The sequence below is a fragment of the Saccoglossus kowalevskii genome, chromosome 14, assembly GCF_978046115.1.
Source record: "Saccoglossus kowalevskii chromosome 14, keSacKowa6.1, whole genome shotgun sequence".
NCBI lineage: Eukaryota > Metazoa > Hemichordata > Enteropneusta > Harrimaniidae > Saccoglossus > Saccoglossus kowalevskii.
Window position 1 is genome coordinate 34,489,172 of NC_140654.1, and position 14,882 is coordinate 34,504,053.

Below are 14,882 nucleotides of genomic sequence, written 5' to 3' on the forward strand. Positions count from 1 at the left end.
CACACCGATTATAACACATTATACACACCGATTATAACACATTATACACACCGTTTATAACACATTATACACACCGGTTATAACACATTATACACACCGGTTATAACACATTATACACACCGATTATAACACATTATACACACCGGTTATAACACATTATACAGACCGATTATAACACATTATACACACCGATTATAACACATTATACACACCGATTATAACACATTATACACACCGATTATAACACATTATACACACCGGTTATAACACATTATGCACACCGATTATAACACATTATACACACCGGTTATAACACATTATACACACCGATTATAACACATTATACACACCGGTTATAACACATTATACACACCGATTGTAAAACATTATACACACCGATTATAACACATTATACACACCGATTATAACACATTATACACACCGGTTATAACACATTATACACACCGATTATAACACATTATACACACCGTTTATAACACATTATACACACCGGTTATAACACATTATACACACCGGTTAGAACACATTATACACACCGATTATAACACATTATACACACCGATTATAACACATTATACACACCGATTATAACACATTATACACACCGATTATAACACATTATACACACCGATTATAACACATTATACACACCGATTATAACACATTATACACACCGATTATAACACATTATACACACCGGTTATAACATATTATACACACCGATTATAACACATTATACACACCGATTATAACACATTATACACACCGATTATAACACATTATACACACCGTTTATAACACATTATACACACCGATTATAACACATTATACACACCGATTATAACACATTATACACACCGATTATAACACATTATACACACCGATTATAACACATTATACACACCGGTTATAACACATTATACACACCGGTTATAACACATTATACACACCGATTATGACACATTATACACACCGGTTATAACACATTATACACACTGGTTATAACACATTATACGCACCTATTATAACACGTTATACACACCGATTATAACACATTATACACACCGATTATAACACATTAGACACACCGATTATAACACATTATGCACACCGGTTGTAACACATTATACACACCGATTATAACACATTATACAGACCGATTATAACACATTATACACACCGATTATAACACATTATACACACCGATTATAACACATTATACACACCGATTATAACACATTATACACACCGGTTATAACACATTATGCACACCGATTATAACACATTATACACACCGGTTATAACACATTATACACACCGATTATAACACATTATACACACCGATTATAACACATTATACACACCGAAAAATTCCGGAAAATGTTGTAAACTATTCCAACTTTTCAATCCAAAAAACGTTTCTGACTGTCAACTTGCCGACAATTTACGCGCCGCTTTGTCGACTTTCCCTGCTCATAAATGGAAACCCATTTTCCCATTGTAGTTTCATGGAAAGGAATTTAGAATGACATTAGCTGGAAGCGATCGCCTGAAAACATGCACATTTTTTCATTGTCTAAGTTTAGAGTTAGTCTACCAACTTATAACCCGGTATAACACAATTGCTGTTTGTTAATGTCAATTGGGTCGTTATGACAATGCGAGTGGTGCTTGGAAGTGTGTAATTGGTGGTGAAACATCGCGAAATCCAAAGTAATGGGTCACATGAGTTTTGAGTTTTCTATGTACGAATCGCGCAGTTATTATCCGTGATATAAAGTGACACATTTGCTATCATTCATTGAAATGTCAAGTATGCACACAAAAATAAAAAAAACACGTACTTTTTATTACAATATGGTTTTCATGAAAAATGCTAAAATTGTAATATCACGTGGTACATTTCCATAAACTATCCCACCCCAGTGATTGTTATTTCATTCACTTACTTACACCAGTAACAAAAGATCAAATATATATTCATCATGTATGAATAACGACAACTTTGTTTTGCCGATATGACGTCATCGCGTCTGTCAACAAAAATATCAGAGCGATATATTATATAACGTTTAGGTTTCATTGATATCAAGAATTCAATTTTCAGTATCTTTATTCGTAATTTCTTTCCGCCAGTATAGGTGTCAAATACCCGGACTCATTTCCATTTATATAGGACGCCCCCTATAGACTAATTGTAGTGAGTTGCAATCAATTACTAAGCGTTTGATTGGTTGGTTATATTACAGAACACAAAACGTTACACCAATAATAACAGAAAATATCACCATTTAATGCTTACATTAATACATTACGAATAATAGATAACTGATGACAGTGTTTATTGACAATGATTGGACGTATATGCACGTACCTTGTAGGACAGAACGCTCAGTCTTTGTTAGTAGCATTTTCGTCACCAACTAGAAGCCATATTTCCTATTTCTATTCTGTCTGTGGGGGCGCACTCGTCAAAATATCGTACCAGCAATTTGGGACGAAGATGTGTAATTTGGCTACACAAATATGTGATATAGAAACTGTAATTGTAAATCGACGTTTTATTTTTGAAGTGCACCCCCAGCAACAAATCCAAAGAATTTAGTATACGTACACCTGGAAATGACTACATTGCTAAATTTGTAAATTACTATTTTAACTTAAAAAATGTTTTAGTAAGGTATTTATGCGAACTATAACTAATTACACAGTTAATTCTAAGACGCATTCTATGACACAATATTATGCTCGCTATGGCTACATAAGTCAATTGACTAACGGTGGGATACTGGTAATGTGCCTCCTTGTTAAACCAGCCTCGATATTCTACTAATACCCAGAAAACAGTCCACCAATTACAACTACAATTATTGTAATATAAATATTATCTATGCTATATGTCAAAGGAGAAACCTTCACGATCTCTAACCTTTGTGTACGATGGTAAAAATTGTTGAACCATGGTGATACCTCCTTGGATATCTCTTGCATACTTTACTATTTCTGACCAGTTGGATTCTCGTCGCTGAATGAAGACTTTTGCTCCTACAAAATAAAACAGTGTTATGTGTCAGAATAGCGGTCAATGTATGCCAATACAAGGAAACTAAGTAGAATGAGATAGAAATGTGTCAGAATAGCGGTCAATGTATGCCAATACAAGGAAACTAAGTAGAATGAGATAGAAATGTGTCAGAATAGCGGTCAATGTATGCCAATACAAGGAAACTAAGTAGAATGAGATAGAAATGTGTCAGAATAGCGGTCAATGTATGCCAATACAAGGAAACTAAGTAGAATGAGATAGAAATGTGTCAGAATAGCGGTCAATGTATGCCAATAAAAGGAAACTAAGTAGAATGAGATAGAAATGTGTCAGAATAGCGGTCAATGTATGCCAATACAAGGAAACTAAGTAGAATGAGATAGAAATGTGTCAGAATAGCGGTCAATGTATGCCAATACAAGGAAACTAAGTAGAATGAGATAGAAATGTGTCAGAATAGCGGTCAATGTATGCCAATACAAGGAAACTAAGTAGAATGAGATAGAAATGTGTCAGAATAGCGGTCAATGTATGCCAATAAAAGGAAACTAAGTAGAATGAGATAGAAATGTGTCAGAATAGCGGTCAATGTATGCCAATACAAGGAAACTAAGTAGAATGAGATAGAAATGTGTCAGAATAGCGGTCAATGTATGCCAATACAAGGAAACTAAGTAGAATGAGATAGAAATGTGTCAGAATAGCGGTCAATGTATGCCAATACAAGGAAACTAAGTAGAATGAGATAGAAATGTGTCAGAATAGCGGTCAATGTATGCCAATACAAGGAAACTAAGTAGAATGAGATAGAAATGTGTCAGAATAGCGGTCAATGTATGCCAATACAAGGAAACTAAGTAGAATGAGATAGAAATGTAGTCCCAACTTACTTATGCAAATTTCTTGTTCCAATAAAGACATCACGTATTGATCGTCTTTATATCTCTGTACATCCGGGTCTCCTGAGTTAATCATATCGTGTATGGTACGAATGCCTGGTACTTTGGCTTTGTTGAATACGTCGATTATTGTCTTTTAATTGAAAATATAAATTAAATGTTATAGGTGCATGATACAAGACAATTGGTTGATGGGAATGTATCATTATTCCAATGGTGACATTTTCATTTTATTTTTTTTAGATAAACTTATTATGATGTATGTATTGTAACCAGTGGATATTGTTCCCATCAACATTAGCGAGAATAAAAATGGGAACTGTTTGAAAATGGCCAATTATGGTACTTTTTGTATTCTTTATTCTGTAATGACACGATGACACAATCAATAATATTTGAATAATCTGTAATGATATTAGCAGACTTGATGTCCCAATAGTCTTACGAGCAATATCCTGTCTGTAACCATCGACACTGCCCAGGGTGAATCGGCACCGTATGTTAGATGGCGCAATTGTCTCTACGGTAAAACAAAACTGTTTTTATCATAAACAAATATTCGAAACTGTATTTTCAGAAAATATAATCTGCGCGGCATCTCAATATATACCTCCCGTTCACGAAAACGCCATGAGAGGTTAGAAACATCTGCGGTATTTTGTGGCGCAGTGAAGCCTGTCTGGACCGTTGCTAGGTATAGAACATTTGTTCAAAATTATAGCTATCTGCAACGTTTGGCTAGATTGTTTTAACTAATGTTTACCTACAAATCCAGCGATATATAGTATGTCCTATTTAGACACTGTTTTTCGAACCTACCAATGTCACAGTCACTTGGGGGCTGAAAATCAATAAATACTATTAATGAAAAATTTATATGCATAGCGAACGACTTTTTTAAATAAAAAAAAATAGTGTTTATTGATTTTCAGCCCCAAAGTGACTGTGACCAATACGTTGTATTGCCGATCAAGGCACCGACTTCCCAACCCAGTAATACATATTACTGCCTATCTATGCACTTAAGGGGAGGAATTTGATATCCTGGGGGCCAGGAAGATTTTGTGAAAAAAATTCTTTGCCTATGCTTGAAAAAAAAAAATCCTACACTATATGCATGTAAAAATATCTGAAACTTTCAGACATCTTGAAAAACAAAACAAGACATGCTTCTTTCCCTCAACAATTTCATCAACTATGTTGTTTAGCAGTTCTTTCACAATGACTTTCTGCTGTATTTCTGTATAAACTGTCTCTAACAATGCATTTATTATCGATGGAAGTGGTAGATTGACGAACATCACATCGACTGCGGGCAGTATTGCATTAGCTAACTAAATATGTAACAGACGTAGTATTCCATGTTAAAATATTTCAGGGGTGATCCCGATAGAGGTAAACACGGAAACAATATTAGAATACGAAACTGAGTACGAAGAAAGCCTATGTCGATATAGCACTCAAATTCACTAGTGTGATGGTGCTGTTTCGGGTTCTATGTTGAATCCTTCATCGGTCGGAACAGTACTTGACAAAATCGTTCGATTTATTTAGCTTTCAGAATGTTCAACGTTATTACTTTCATTATACAATTCAGTATAAAAATCGATTAATTCCAGATTGTACATTTTTATAACGAGCTCATGAATCAAATTAGTTGTAACTTTCATCCATCTTTTTAAAAGGTGTATTCAACCAATATTATTGTACGGGTCTGAAATCTGGGGCCATGAAATTCAAGATTACAACAAATGGGACAAAACAATAACAGAAAAAACACAATTGAATTTTTACAAACAACTACTAGGACTGAACACATTTGTGGCAAACATTGCATGCAGAGTCGAAGTAGGAGAATTCCCAGTAAATTACCAGACAATAATATCACAAAACAAGCATACCTTGAACAAAAGAAATCCAATTTACAATGGTACTCTTCAATACAAAAAATGATGAACAACATGAACTTTTCACGAGAACAACAGAATGATTGGTTAACAAAACATATACAGCAAATTGGCAAAGTTGTCAAACAAAAATACATAAATTTCTGGAGAAAAAATATAGCTGAAAAAACAAAGCTGAGAACTTATGAAAAATTCAAAGACTCTTATAATTTTGAAAAATACTTGGATGTGCTAAATTTGAAACAAAGAATTTCAATGACAAAATTTCGAACTAGTAATCACAATTTAGCAATAGAAAAAGGGAGACATATGCAACCAAAAATACCTACTGAGAATAGAATTTGCAAACAATGTTCACAGAATGAAATAGAAGATGAGCTGCACTTTGTTATGAAATGTCCACAATATAAAGTAATACGCCAACAAATCATACAAGGCACTATATTTCCACAAGAAACCCAGGATGATCTCCAGAAATTTAATTTCTTGATGACTTCAAAAGATGATGTAATAATAAAAAAGATTGGCAACTATATTCATAATGCATTTCAATCAAGAAATAAAAATGCCATTTGATATGTAACACTTGCTTTATCTTTTTTAACAACTAACTTTCTTTTTTTAGTAGTAGTTATCACAACCAATCTTTATTGCTATTAACTGATAGAAACATTGTATTTCTAAGGATGCAATAAAGTTATTATTATTATTATTATTATTATTATTATTATTATTATTATTATTATTATTATCATATCAATTGGAAATCCCACTTGAAAATAAGTCAGGAAAATAATTGCCCCCAAAGTTGGAATCATTTCTCAAATTCGACACTATGTTCCTAAATATATACTTCTCTTGCTATATAACTCGTTGATATTGCCACACATAATTTACTGTATAGAGATTTGGGGAATACTTATTCAACGCTATTAAATCCAATCACGCTTCTACAAAAGAAAATTGTCCGCCTAATCTCATTTTCTGACTTTCATTCCCATACCACTCCTCTCTTCAAATCTCTTGGTATTGTAAATATTCATAAGCTCTGTATATTACACATCTGTTTGTTCGTTTTTGACTTAAAGAAGAAACAATATGCCCATAGTATTGATAAATATCTAGACACACTACCCCATAATTACCCTACAAGATATGCTGCAGGCGACAACTATTATACTCCCAAGGTCAATCTCACATTAAATCTCACGTTAAATCTCACATTAAATCAACAGATGGCCATCAGCGTGTTTAGCGTGTGTTGTTATCGTCGCTTGGGACTCAACTCCCGCGCGTGCACAGCTGACGACCCCCGCTTTAAAATACTGAAAAAAATAAACAAAAACAACTGTTGAGTGCAAAAAAAAAAAAAAAAAAAAAAAATAGAGACAAGGTCTGCTGAAAAAAAATCATATCAGATAGAGGAAAAAAGTAGACTTCATTTCAATCTTCCTGCCCCCCGAGGATATCAAATGGTCTGCCCCTCACTTCCCAACCCAGCAATACGTAGCATTGCCTATCTAGGCACCGACTTCCCAACCCAGCAATACGTAGCATTGCCTATCTAGGCACCGACTTCCCAACCCAGCAATACGTAGTATTGCCTATCTAGGCACCGACTTCCCAACCCAGCAATACGTAGCATTGCCTATCTAGGCACCGACTTCCCAACCCAGCAATACGTAGCATTGCCTATCTAGGCACCGACTTCCCAACCCAGCAATACGTAGCATTGCCTATCCAGGCACCGACTTCCCAACCCAGCAATACGTAGCATTGCCTATCTAGGCACCGACTTCCCAACCCAGCAATACGTAGTATTGCCGATCTAGGCACCGACTTCCCAACCCAGCAATACATAGTATTGCCTATCTACGCACCGACTTCCCAACCCAGCAATACGTAGCATTGCCTATCTAGGCACCGACTTCCCAACCCAGCAATACGTAGCATTGCCTATCTAGGCACCGACTTCCCAACCCAGCAATACGTAGCATTGCCTATCTAGGCACCGACTTCCCAACCCATCAATACGTAGCATTGCCTATCTAGGCACCGACTTCCCAACCCAGCAATACGTAGCATTGCCTATCTAGGCACCGACTTCCCAACCCAGCAATACGTAGCATTGCCTATCTAGGCACCGACTTCCCAACCCAGCAATACGTAGTATTGCCGATCTAGGCACCGACTTCCCAACCCAGCAATACATAGTATTGCCTATCTAGGCACCGACTTCCCAACCCAGCAATACGTAGCATTGCCGATCTAGGCACCGACTTCCCAACCCAGCAATACGTAGCATTGCCTATCTAGGCACCGACTTCCCAACCCAGCAATACGTAGTATTGCCGATCTAGGCACCGACTTCCCAACCCAGCAATACATAGTATTGCCTATCTAGGCACCGACTTCCCAACCCAGCAATACGTAGCATTGCCTATCTAGGCACCGACTTCCCAACCCAGCAATACGTAGCATTGCCTATCTAGGCACCGACTTCCCAACCCAGCAATACGTAGTATTGCCGATCTAGGCACCGACTTCCCAACCCAGCAATACATAGCATTGCCTATCTAGGCACCGACTTCCCAACCCAGCAATACGTAGCATTGCCGATCTAGGCACCGACTTCCCAACCCAGCAATACGTAGTATTGCCGATCTACGCACCGACTTCCCAACCCAGCGATACGTCACGGTAGCATTGCCGATCTTAGCACCTACATTCCAAACCAGCGATACGTTGTATGGCCTTTCTAAGCACCGACTTCTCAGCCCAGCGATACATAGTATTGTGGATCTAGGCACCTATGCTTCCAAACACAGCAATATACAGTATTGTTCATCTAAGAAGCGATTTTACCATTCAAGCAATAAATAGTGCGTGCCATCCATCAATATAGATACTAATTTCCAATTAAGCAATATATTGTTTTAAAATAAAATTTTGGAATATTGTCACTTTCTCACCTCACTGTATGGTGGGTATGCAATGTAAATACAGGGAAATCCATAATCCTTCATGATAGCAGAAATATCTCTAGGGAGACGCCTAGCAACCTCATTCACTAACTGCAACTCTCTGGCACGCTGTAGACATTTCGTTTCGCTTGCGTAACCAATAAATGTCTTTCCTATACCAGATCTTTTTTCTTTCAATCGACATCTGTGATCGATCAAATACATAAAATGGGAGAGAGAGACAGACAGAGACAGAGACAGAGAAAGACAGTCAGACAGAGACAGAGAAACAGAATAATCTAACAGTTTGTAGAACAATCGTGCATTGATGTTGATTATACTGTGAGCTTATTACGAGGATATAGCAAAATATGCACGAAGACAGTACAGCAAAATTATCGACCGACGCGTACTGTCTTAGTGCAGTATCTTCGTAATAACCTAATTATTATATATCTTTTCTTCCCAAGAATACAACATGGAAATGCCGAAATCTAAAACGTTTAGAACAGATTTAGCGAACTTCATTGTGTGGGGTCCGGTCAAAAATACCGCAAAATTACGACACGCTGCAACTTATGGCTTTAGGGTAACAGATGTATTGTACTGGGTATTACTTGTGTACGTCTCGTTATTATATTCACTCTGGTTTTCAACATTACTAGTTATCCTTATACAAATACTCACGGTTCTCCGGTTCTGTTTCTCCAATGCAAGGCCATGTATGGTTTACCATCACACAGTGAATTTGCTACACGTTCTCCAATATTTCGTATATATGGTGCCCAAAAAAAGTGTTCATCAATTATGCGGTATATTTCTTGTCGCATTGGCACTATATATCTGTTGTCAATATCCCAGGGCCGAAAGATACCTATACATCGTTGCTCCATGCTTTGTTCGTATATTCTTAAGCTATCTTGTGGGGTCTGGGGGATAATGGATGGTTCTGGAAGTGTTATTCCATATATTTCACGAAATGTTTCTACTGTTCTTATATACTCATCCTTATACTTATCTGTAACACGATTCGATTTATCAAAAGGATTCATGACAATAAAATCCAAATTACTGCCACACGCTTCTTTAAATTCTTCTATAGATGCCAATGGCATTATTTTCTTCATCTCTGTTTCGTCAAACGTTTCTGAAAATGATTTTGTTGCTCCTCCTTCTTCGTCTTGTGTGAAGTGAACAGCAAAACTGACTGCAACAATGGATCGTTTCTGGTGTATGGCATATGATAGAGCTATCCTAAAGTCGTTATATTGGTAATTAGGACCACCAGCATAAAAATGAATTGGAAATAAATATCGGTCTGTCTTGTAAGGAACACGGATTGATGATGCCGGGTCATTCTGTTGATAGTGTGATGTTTTAATAGGTTCTTTATTCCTTTCATGTGACAATAGTTTGTTCATTTGTTGCAGCTGTTTACGTTCTGCAATTCGCACATCTCGAGGACGTGATTGTTTCATTCGTAGCTGTTGTGCTTGTTGTTTCTGCTGTGCTAGCAATAGATGTTTTTCTACTTCTTCTCTCTTCTGCTGGTATTCTTGTCGTCTTCGAGCAATCATGCGCTCTTGTAATTCTTTTCGTTCCTTCGCCATTTTCTGCTTTACGTCAAGAGGGATGTCGAAAGCATTCAACTCTTTTAAGATATTATCTTCACTCGCACCTGTGTTTACTTTTAAAACGTCTTCTTGCTTGGCACCCTCTCCGAAAAATGTGGCCAAGTCTTTCTCAATCTGCAAAAGTGTGAATTATGATAGTTTAACTAATCATTCAATAGAATAGAATAGAATAGAATAGAATAGAATAGAATAGAATAGAATAGAATAGAATAGAATAGAATAGAATAGAATAGAATAGAATAGAATAGAATAGAATAGAATAGAGCATGACATACCGAAGTCTATACTTACATAGGTTTGTTGTTGTTTGTAAACATCTTCTCTGGTATCCACTGACCTGTCCGCTATGTTGCTAGTTGCAGGCAGATCCTACAATATCATATGATAGCTGATTTATTAACAAGTAATGAGTTTTAACTTTTTATACACACACATGCATGACAAGTAAAGTGCAGAGAGTCATCTGCATATATAACAATGGTAATTCAGACTGGCAAGTCTACTATAATAAATCAAAAAATACATTTGTTGTGAAGGACAACTATCCATTCACTTAGTAGTCGTTGGATTCGCCACAGAGCTATGGAAAATCACTGATATCATGTTAAAGTGTGTCGTCTTCACCATATCGCATGCAAACGTCATGTTAAGGTGTGCAGTCTTCACGATATCGCATGCAAACATCATGTTAAGTTGTGCAGTTTTGACGATATCGCATGTAAACATCATGTTAAGGTATGCAGTCTTTACGATATCGCATGCAAACATCATGTTAAGTTGTGCAGTTTTGACGATATGGCAGGCAAACATCATGTTAAGGTGTGCAGTTTTGACGATATCGCATGTAAACATCATGTTAAGGTATGCAGTCTTTACGATATCGCATGCAAACATCATGTTAAGGTATGCAGTTTTGACGATATAGCATGCAAACATCATGTTAAGGTGTGCAGTCTTCACAATATCGCATGCAAACATCATGTTAAGTTGTGCAGTTTTGACGATATGGCAGGCAAACATCATGTTAAGGTGTGCAGTTTTGACGATATCGCATGTAAACATCATGTTAAGGTGTGCAGTTTTGACGATATCGCATGCAAACATCATGTTAAGGTGTGCAGTCTTCACAATATCGCATGCAAACATCATGTTAAGTTGTGCAGTTTTGACGATATCGCATGTAAACATCATGTTAAGGTATGCAGTCTTTACGATATCGCATGCAAACATCATGTTAAGGTATGCAGTTTTGACGATATCGCATGCAAACATCATGTTAAGGTATGCAGTCTTTACGATATCGCATGCACACATCATGTTAAGGTATGCAGTCTTTACGATATCGCATGTAAACATTATGTTAAGGTGTGCAGTTTTTACGATATCGCATGTTAACATCATGTTAAGGTGTGCAGTTATTACGATATCGCATGTTAACATCATGTTAAGGTGTGTAGTTTTGACGACATCGCATGTAAACATCATGTTAAGGTGTGCAGTCTTCAAAATATCGCATGCAAACATCATGTTAAGTTGTGCAGTTTTGACGATATGGCAGGCAAACATCATGTTAAGGTGTGCAGTCTTCACAATATCGCATGCAAACATCATGTTAAGGTGTGCAGTTTTGACGACATCGCATGTAAACATCATGTTAAGGTGTGCAGTCTTCAAAATATCGCATGCAAACATCATGTTAAGTTGTGCAGTTTTGACGATATGGCAGGCAAACATCATGTTAAGGTGTGCAGTCTTCACAATATCGCATGCAAACATCATGTTAAGTTGTGCAGTTTTGACGACATCGCATGTAAACATCATGTTAAGGTGTGCAGTCTTCACAATATCGCATGCAAACATCATGTTAAGTTGTGCAGTTTTGACGATATGGCAGGCAAACATCATGTTAAGGTGTGCAGTCTTTAAGATATCGCATGTAAACATTATGTTAAGATGTGCAGTTTTTACGATATCGCATGCAAACATCATGTTAAGGTGCGCAGTCTTCAAAATATCGCATGCAAACATCATGTTGAGGTATGCAGTCTTTACGATATCGCATGCAAACATCAAGTTAAGGTATGCAGTTTTAACGATATCGCATGCAAACATCATGTTAAGGTGTGCAGTTTTTACGATATCGCATGTTAACATCATGTTAAGGTGTGCAGTCTTCAAAATATCGCATGCACACATCATGTTAAGGTATGCAGTTGTTACGATATGGCATGCAAACATCATGTTAAGGTGTGCAGTCTTTACGATATCGCATGTAAACATCATGTTAAGGTGTGCAGTTTTTACGATATCGCATGTTAACATCATGTTAAGGTGTGTAGTCTTTACGATATCGCATGTTAACATCATGTTAAGGTGTGCAGTCTTCAAACTATCGCATGCAAACATCATGTTAAGGTGTGCAGTTTTGACGACATCGCATGTAAACATCATGTTAAGGTGTGCAGTCTTCAAAATATCGCATGCAAACATTATGTTAAGTTGTGCAGTTTTGACGATATCGCATGCAAACATCATGTTAAGGTTTGCAGTTTTTACGATATCGCATGTTAACATCATGTTAAGGTGTGCAGTCTTTAAGATATCGCATGTAAACATTATGTTAAGATGTGCAGTTTTTACGATATCGCATGCAAACATCATGTTAAGGTGTGCAGTCTTCAAAATATCGCATGCAAACATCATGTTGAGGTATGCAGTCTTTACGATATCGCATGCAAACATCATGTTAAGGTATGCAGTTTTAACGATATCGCATGCAAACATCATGTTAAGGTGTGCAGTTTTTACGATATCGCATGTTAACATCATGTTAAGGTGTGCAGTCTTCAAAATATCGCATGCAAACGTCATGTTAAGGTGTGCAGTCTTCACGATATCGCATGCAAACATCATGTTAAGTTGTGTAGTTTTGACGATATCGCATGCAAACATCATGTTAAGGTATGCAGTCTTTACGATATCGCAATCACACATCATGTTAAGATATGCAGTTGTTACGATATGGCATGCAAACATCATGTTAAGGTGTGCAGTTTTTACGATATCGCATGTTAACATCATGTTAAGGTGTGCAGTCTTTAAGATATCGCATGTAAACATTATGTTAAGATGTGCAGTTTTTACGATATCGCATGCAAACATCATGTTAAGGTGTGCAGTCTTCAAAATATCGCATGCAAACATCATGTTGAGGTATGCAGTCTTTACGATATCGCATGCAAACATCATGTTAAGGTATGCAGTTTTAACGATATCGCATGCAAACATCATGTTAAGGTGTGCAGTTTTTACGATATCGCATGTTAACATCATGTTAAGGTGTGCAGTCTTCAAAATATCGCATGCAAACGTCATGTTAAGGTGTGCAGTCTTCACGATATCGCATGCAAACATCATGTTAAGTTGTGTAGTTTTGACGATATCGCATGCAAACATCATGTTAAGGTATGCAGTCTTTACGATATCGCATGCACACATCATGTTAAGGTATGCAGTTGTTACGATATGGCATGCAAACATCATGTTAAGGTGTGTAGTGTTGACGATATCGCATGCAAACATCATGTTAAGTTGTGTAGTTTTGACGATATCGCATGCAAACATCAAGTTAAGGTATGCAGTCTTTACGATATCGCATGCAAACATCATATTAAGGTATGCAGTCTTTACGATATCGCATGCACACATCATGTTAAGGTGTGCAGTTTTGACGACATCGCATGCACACATCATGTTAAGGGGTGCAGTTTTGACGATATCGCATGCAAACATCATGTTAAGGGGTGCAGTTTTGACGACATCGCATGCAAACATCATGTTAAGGGGTGCAGTTTTGACGATATCGCATGCAAACATCATCTTAAGGTGTGCAGTTTTACGATATTGCATGCAAACATCATGTTAAGATGTGCAGTTTTACGATATCGCATGCAAACATCATGTTAAGGTATGCAGTTTTTACGATATGGTATGCGAACATGTTCAGGTGAGCAGTCTTTACAATATCGCATGTAAACATCATGTTAAGGTGTGCAGTCTTAAGATATCGCATGCAAACATCATGATAAGGTGTGCAGTTTTTACAATAACGCATGCAAACATCATGTTAAGGTATGCAGTTATTACAATATCAAATGCAAACATCATGTTAAGGTGTGCAGTCTTTACAATATCGCATGCAAACATCATGTTAAGGTGTGCAGTTTTTACGATATCGCAGACAATTATCGTGTTAGGTGTGCAGTTTTTACGATATCGCAGGCAATTATCGTGTTAGGTGTGCAGTTTATACGATATCGCAGGCAAACATCATGTTAAGGTGTGTAGTCTTTACGATATCGCAGGCAAACATCGTGTTAAGGTGTGCAGTTTTACGATATCGCATGCAAACA

General features: G+C 36.9%; 1 protein-coding gene across 1 annotated transcript in view; it reads right to left on the bottom strand.

The window, feature by feature from the left end:
• Positions 1-1,849: 1,849 nt before the first annotated feature.
• The window catches only part of LOC102805411 (uncharacterized), a 33,981-nt gene continuing 20,948 nt past the window's right edge, over positions 1,850-14,882 (bottom strand). The window contains exons 2-6 of the mRNA XM_085508173.1: positions 10,762-10,839; positions 9,524-10,584; positions 8,846-9,041; positions 3,958-4,099; positions 1,850-3,066 (exon numbers count right to left, since the gene is read on the bottom strand). Coding sequence (XP_085364299.1) covers positions 2,915-3,066; positions 3,958-4,099; positions 8,846-9,041; positions 9,524-10,584; positions 10,762-10,839 — 1,629 coding nt within the window. The 3' untranslated portion in view covers positions 1,850-2,914. The remainder of the gene's footprint in view (positions 3,067-3,957; positions 4,100-8,845; positions 9,042-9,523; positions 10,585-10,761; positions 10,840-14,882) is intronic.